General features: G+C 43.5%; 1 protein-coding gene across 1 annotated transcript in view; it reads left to right on the top strand.

Annotated features, from left to right (window-relative positions):
• LOC138051780 (uncharacterized skeletal organic matrix protein 5-like) overlaps positions 1-6974 on the top strand; it is an 81370-nt gene extending 74396 nt beyond the window's left edge. Inside the window, exons 4-5 of the mRNA XM_068898037.1 lie at positions 6035-6167; positions 6344-6974. Coding sequence (XP_068754138.1) covers positions 6035-6167; positions 6344-6838 — 628 coding nt within the window. The 3' untranslated portion in view covers positions 6839-6974. The remainder of the gene's footprint in view (positions 1-6034; positions 6168-6343) is intronic.
• The last annotated feature ends 526 nt before the right edge of the window (positions 6975-7500 follow it).

Genomic DNA, 7500 nt, shown 5'->3' with positions numbered 1-7500 from the left:
AAACACATTCGAACTCGTAACATTGGGGGCCTGTCCGGGAGAGGAATTCATTTGTTTGCCGACTACAGAAACCAGGAAAGGACAATTCAAGAAGGAGTTACAGCTAAAGTAAAGAAGAACTGTACAAGAGAGTATATTGTGTTTTTGCTGTGAAATACTGCTATGGAAATGGAAAAGCTTTTTGCAGATGGGAAAAAATTCGGATTGGAGGGAGAAAAAGCTCGAGTTTGTGTAGAGAAGCAACAAAAAAGTTAACAAACAAGAAAGAAGAAGGAAGAGAGAAGAAAAAAGAAAGAAAAACGAAGACAATTGGAAAGAAGAAAGAAAGAAAGGAGAAGAAGAAAAGAAGAAAAACGAACAATTGGATTGGAAGAAGAAGAGAAAGAAAAAGAAGTAGCGGTTGAAGAAGAAGAAAAAAAGAGAGAAACGAATCTTGAGGATTAAAAGAAGAAGAAGAAGAGAAGAGAAGCAGAGAAGAGAAGAGAAGACGAGAGAAGAGAAACTAGGCGACAAGAAACGCGAACTAAGAAAATTGGAGATGGAAGCCGAGCTGTTGAAAAAGAAAGAGGCTATTGAAGCGGGCAAAAAGAGAACACGAGTTGGAGATTGCACGTTTGGCTGTGGAGAATGCTGACGGGCGTCCTGAAGAGAGAGGATAGGGCCAAGGCACCCAAGCTTCCCTCATTTGTCGATGGCAAGGACGACTTGGATGCTTATTTACAAAGATTTGAAAGATTTGCAGCGACAGCTAAATGGGAGAAGACAGGATGGGCTTCTTCGAAAACTTAGTGCTCTTTGTCTGGACGTGCGCTAGAAGTTTATTCGCGGTTATCTGAGGAAGCAGGAAGAAGCAGCCCAAGATTATGACGAGTAAAGCTAGATTGATGAAGAGATATGACCTTACGGAGGATGGATATCGCCGTAAATTTAGAGCATCAAAGCCGGAAGTTGATGAGAGCCCAGAACAGTTTATAGTGCGACTGGAGAGATACTTGTTGGTGGTTGGAACTGTCGCACACTGAACGTTCTTTTGAAGGCCTAAAAGATCTAATTGTGAAGAACAGTTTATTGACTCTTGTCCAAAAGAGTTAGCTATTCACCTTCGTGAAAGAGCCCCGGAAACGCTTGACCAGATAGCGAAAATCGCCGATCAATACTTGGAAGCTCATGGAAAGCACTTGTTTAGCTCTGCGACCAAGAAGCCGTTAGTACAGTCCAGGGCGGAAGAAACAAAGAACGTACAGAGTGACAACAGCCCTCCAGTGTTACAAGTGTAATGCCCGCGGACACAAAGCAATTAACTGCCCCAGCTCTAGCAAGAAAGTGTTTCCTATGTGGCAAGCAAGGTCATGAAGCGAGGAACTGTCGATCAGGTGGACGGAAGTCAGGAGGCCAAGGTAAAGATGGTAACCCTGTGCAACGTGGTCAAGTTAGTGCTGGCTGTTTGGTTAAGTCACCAGATCTTAACGCTACCCCAGAGGAAGTCAAGTCGTGTATTCAAAATGATCAGCTTCTGTTAGCCTGTGGCAAGAAAGTTCCGTTGCTAAGTAATGCCTGTGTTGAACCCTTAACTGGAGTAAGAAGTAAGATGCCAGTTGTAAAAGGCAGAGTTGGAGAGAAGACTGTCGACGTTTTAAGAGATACCGGTTGCAGTGGAGTTGTAGTCAAGAAGGACCTTGTCGGCGAGGATCAGTTCACCGGAGATTTTAACGTCATGTTGCTTATTGACAACACAGCGAGGAAGGTGCCTATAGCAAGAATTTATGTTGATACGCCTTATCTTAAGGGTCATGTAGAAGCGCAGTGCAGTGCCTTCAGATCAGATCCTATCTACGACCTAATTTTGGTAATGTACGTGATGCAAGGGATGCACAGAATCCAGACCCCAGTTGGCAAGAGGCTTGTGCAGTAACTACCCGAAGTCAAGCTAAGAAAAAGGATGAACGCACGACCTTGAAGGTGCCTAGTACCCGTGAAAAACCCTGTGGAGAGAGAGAGAAGCTCAAGCAGATGCAGCGAGATGAGAGTCTGCGTAAGTACTGGGATCGAGACGGTGTGTGAAGGGTCAGGCGGAGATTTCCTTTGAAGAAAAAAATCTGGAGTACTGTACCGCCTGTACAAGCATCCTTACGTGAATGGTGGTAAACCGCTTAAACAAGTTATGGTACCTGAGAAGTTGAGAGACGCCCCATAATGGAAGTAGCTCACGGATCGATCATGGGTGGTCACATGGGCATCAAGAAAAAAACAACAGACAAGATCCAGTGCATTTTATTGGCCTGGGATTCAAGGTGACGTAACCGATTTTGCAAGTCCTGTGACGTGTGTCAGAAGACCGTAAGTAAAGGATCAGTGCCAAAGGTACCGTTAGAGAAGATGCCACTGATTGATAAACCCTTTAAGAGAGTAGCAATAGATCTTGTTGGTCCTATCAGTCCCCCGAGTGAAGAAGGACACAGATATATATTGACACTGGTAGATTTTTCGACTCGCTACCCTGAGGCTGTGCCACTAAAGAACATTGACACAGAGACTGTAGCAGAGGCATTGGTAGATATCTTCAGCCGTCTAGGAGTACCAGAAGAAATCTTGAGTGATCTGGGTACGCAGTTTGTTTCTGACTGTATGAGAGAAGTCACCCGACTACTAAGCATTAAACAGCTTACAACAACACCCTATCACCCGATGTGTAACGGTTTGAGAGAGAAGTTCAACGGAACGATGAAGTCTATGCTGAAGAGACTGTGTAGTGAGCAGCCAAGACAGTGGCATCGCTACATAAACCGCTGTTGTTTGCTTATCGTGAAGTTCCCCAAGAGTCCACTGGTTTTTCACCGTTTGAGCTGTTATATGGAAGAGAGCTGTTAGAGGACCAATGGCTATACTCAAACAGCTGTGGACGAAAGAAGTTGACGAGCCTGAGGTAAAGAACAGTTACTATACGTTTTCGAGTTACGAGAGAAGTTAGAAGATACCCTTAAACTCGCTCATAGTGAACTGGAGAAAGCCCAGTGGAAAGGAAAGCACTATTACGAACGCAAGTCTAAACTTAGGAAGTTCGAGTCAGGTGAGAAGGAAGGAAGAAGGAAGGAACTTTATTTAAGTGTCTAGTAGATTTAGCGCTGGAGCACTAATTGGGGACACTGTAAAGTGAAATTAACAATTAACACAACAATTCAAATGTTGGTTTATGAGGGGAGGGGAATACCGGAGTACCCGGAGAAAACCTCTCGGTGCAGAGTAGAGAACCAACAAACTCAACCCACATGTGACACCGAGTCGAGGAATCGAACCTGGGCCTCATTGGTGAGAGGCAAGTGCTCTCACCACTGCGCCATCCCTGCACCCCGAAAGTGCTTGTGCTACTACCTACCGACCATAACAAGCTACTTATGAAGTGGAAGGGTCCCTTTGAAGTTAGTTCTGTAGTAGGTCTCAATGACTACAAAGTGAAAGTAAAAGGCAACAAGAAAGTTTACCACGCTAACCTACTTAAAAAGTACTTTGAGCGAGAGGAGACTACAGTCGAAGGAGCAGTAGCTGGTGGAGTAGGCGCTACGTGTATAGACGATGCTGTTGACTGTGCAGCTAAAGCTGATGAAGTAGAGGGAGAAAGCGTTGATCTTTTAGAGCTTGAAGGAGATGTAGCCAAGGAATCGATCGAGGATGTTAAGACTGGACCAAATCTGACGGATGAGCAACGGAATGAATGTACTGATCTGGCTAAACAGTTCACGAATTTGTTTACTGAAGCACCAGGAGCCACAGACGTCGTCCAGCATCATATTGAACTCATTTCAGACGTGCCGGTTTGATCAAGACCTTACCCAGTACCTTACAGCGTCACAGAATCACTGAGAAAAGATATTTCCGACATGATCAAAATGGGAGTTCTTAGAGAGCACAGTTCTCCCTATGCGTCACCTGTGGTAGTAATGAAGAAAAAAGACAACACAAATCGCGTGTGCGTTGATTATCGGAAATTAAATAAACTAAGTGTATTTGATCCCGATCCTATGCCAAATGCTGAGGATTTGTTTCAGAAGCTTAGTGGAGACAAGTTCTACTCAAAAATTGACCTTAGCAAGGGATATTGGCAGATAACAATACCAGAGGAGGACATACAGAAAACGGCGTTCGTAACACCTGACGGGTCGTACGAGTTCTTGAAGATGCCGTTTGGAATGATCAACTCGGCAGCAACACTGAAGCGTGCAATGAAGAAGTTGCTAGAAGATCTAGTTGATGTTGATTTCTACTGGGATGATATATTGGTTCACACCCGTACGTGGGAAGAACATATAAGAGCCCTAAGAGAGCTGTTTTCGCGCCTTGTACAAGCGGGGTTGACTATTAGACCTACTAAGTGCCTATTCGGAGTAAACAGTGTGGATTTCCTAGGCCACCGACTGGAGCAAGGAGTGATTGGTCTACATTAGGATAACGGGGAGAAAATTAAAGATGCCCCAAGGCCAAGTACAAAGAAACAGGTGCGATTATTTATGGGTCTAGCAGGATACTACAGAGGTTTCATCCCCAACTTTGCAGCGATCGCAGTGACCTTATCTGATCTCACACGGAAAGGCCAACCCAATAAAGTTGAGTGGGGAGAGGCACAAGAAAAAGCCTACCGAACAAACAAGTCTTACCCAACAAGTGAGCCTATTCTACGACTCCCCGATCCAGCTAAAACCTATTTCTTAAGGACGGATGCCTCCAACAGTGGAATCGGTGCAGTATTAATGCAGAAACATAATGAGAAGTTGTTTCCCGTTTGCTCCGCAAGCAAGAAATTGACAGGTGCAGAAAGGAACTACTCCACAATTGAGAAAGAATGCCTAGCGATGGTATAGAGTATCAAGAGACTTCATCTTTATTGGTACGGAGTTTCTTTTGTTCTTCGGACGGACCATGAACCCTTAAAGTACATGAACTGTTCTTAGTTCGCTAACGGACGTCTTATGCGTTGGGCTATGTTTCTGCAAAGTTATTCATTCACCGTTGAAGCCATTAAGGGCTCAGAGAACGTTGGAGCACATTACTTGAGGGGATTATGTTACGAAAAATAGCATTGCGTGACTATCATTACTTTCTAGGAGCTCCGCGAGAGTTCGTAGTTTGTTTATTTTTAGGTTCGTGCGTAAACTTGTCTAAATAGGTGTCTTTTGTAATCTTTCTATAATTAGATTGTTTTCTGTTTTAAAAAGTTCTAGAACGTCAGTGTGAAAGTATATAAGTAAGCGAGTCTAAGCTATGATTTTTAACTAGTTGTCACAAGCGGAGAGGGTTGGCGTTAGCAGTGTTTAGTCAAGTGCGACAGAAGCAGTGTTAATTCAAGTTGGCGGAGGCCGTGTAAGTTTCTCGAGTACGTGCTGTTTAGAGTTTTACTTCGAGGAAACTACGTTCATTTTGGAATAAATCTTCTTGTTGTTGTTCCGACAACCCTGCGTTCAGTTTAGTTTGCCAGCTACCCATCCTCAAAAATATTCGAACACCTAACACCCTGGTTGAAAACATCTCAAATGTCGCTGCAGCCCCCGCCAGGTAAACTTGGCTTAAAACATCTCATTTACTCATCAGTCTATCGTTTCTTTTTTCCTTTTTTGTAGCAAGTGCTTTATATGAGTTGTATTTTCTTCAGTTACAGCCTCTTCTTCCAAGGAACTGTATGGCAGCGGGTAAGTTAACAGTTTAAATCTTCTTGACATTTTATTTTCACCATCAGTTCTGATAAGGCCTAAGACACTTATGAAGTGGGAAGGCACTGAGAAGCTTCTCTATGTTGGTATCGAGAATATAAATGTCCCGGCTAGAAACCACTGATCGATTTTTGTCATGGGCGCAGTGTTTTGTCCTTTTCCAATGAACGGAATTAAAGTTAGGATCAGATCATGAATGGTTCAAAAATAACGATTTGCATTCATTAAAATTAACCTCTCCAAGGAAAGCTCAGTTCACTGACTTCAAATTGATAAGCAATGATACACAGTAGCGTTGTATGATAAAACCGGAAGTATCTTTATTCATTCTTCAGTTTGCGAGAAAATAAAGCCTACACGCTGCCGACTGACATTGGAAAAATCCCTGTGTATTGTCACATGACAAGCGACGTTGGCGAATGCGGAGGTGGAGGATGGACACTGGTCATGAAAATTGATGGTAACAAGGTATGACAAAGATGAAAGCAAAGATATATGTTTATTTAGTCTCTTATATTACACCCATTGATATTTGATGTAATTAAAGGACGTTTAGCTTGTTATGGATAAAAGGCGGATGTCAAATAGTTGTTGTTGTTCAGTTGCTTGTCAAGGTTTTCAAAACTTGTCTTTTGTCTTTGCAGCGAACCTTTCACTACGACGCCGACTTCTGGGAAAACAACAAAGAGTTCAACCTTCCTGGAGGAGAGACTGGGTTTGATTCACAAGAGACTAAGTTACCGACCTACTGGGAGACACCCTTCTCCAAGATCTGTCTCGGTATGAAGTACGGCCAACAGATCAAGTACATCGTCATCAACAAGCAGGCCGACTCCCTGTACTCACTGATCGCTGACGGCCAACACCACGCCACCTCACTGAGCCGTGAAAAATGGAAGTCGCTGTTACAGCATCACTGTAATATGGAAGGCTTCAATGCTGTGGGCACTGGTATGGCTAAAGCTAGAATCGGTAACTTTGCTAATCAGCAAAATGATTGCAACAGCTGTGACTCCAGAATTGGGTTTGGTACAGGAGGAGTCCATGATGACTCTAACACATGTGCAAACGAGGCAGTCCACTCACCAGATAATGGAGACAAACACATCAAAGCCTTTGGATACATCTTAGTGCAGTGAGAAGAATGGCCTCTTCGCCTTTAAAGCGAAACATGGTCTGCTGTTTAGTTAACTGTCGATTAGTCCAGCAGTTTTTGTGGGTAGATTTTCTGACAAAAGGAGTGCTCTAAAACAAAGAAAACATGGTGGTGGGATTAGGAATTCCGAGTATCAGGAGATGCGAGGAACGTATGCGCAATAACATTAGTAGGCACCGTCCTTAAGTGAACTCCGTGAAACGCAAATTCGGCTAAACTCCTTGATTGAGTCGTAAATACACTTACATTGAAGAAAATGAATCGTTCATTAAACTGAAACGACCGTAACTGGAATCTTGAGCCGTAATTTAACTTAAGGTGATTCCCTTGTTTTGCACCCCGCATCGCGCACTGCGCATAACATTACGACTTTGGAGATGGCGGAGTTTCGCGCCGGCCATCTGAAGAAAGGCAACAAAGGTCGCTTTTGCCGTTCAAGAGCTTTTCAGCGCAATTATGATACTCGCCCCACTCCTTTCTCGGAAAATGATCATTTTGAAGCTGAAATTGTCCCTTTGCCATCCATTTATCATCGTGATGCGAAGAAACGAACACGGTTACCCCACAGTTTAAATGGTTTTATTTACTCGTAATAGGTACACGGAAAACACATTTTAAGGAGCAAAAAAGCTGGGTAGTTGAAGT

Source organism: Montipora capricornis, chromosome 6, assembly GCF_036669925.1.
Source record: "Montipora capricornis isolate CH-2021 chromosome 6, ASM3666992v2, whole genome shotgun sequence".
Lineage (NCBI taxonomy): Eukaryota > Metazoa > Cnidaria > Anthozoa > Scleractinia > Acroporidae > Montipora > Montipora capricornis.
Note: the sequence above shows the minus strand (reverse complement) of the source record. Positions and strands in the feature narration are given on the sequence as shown.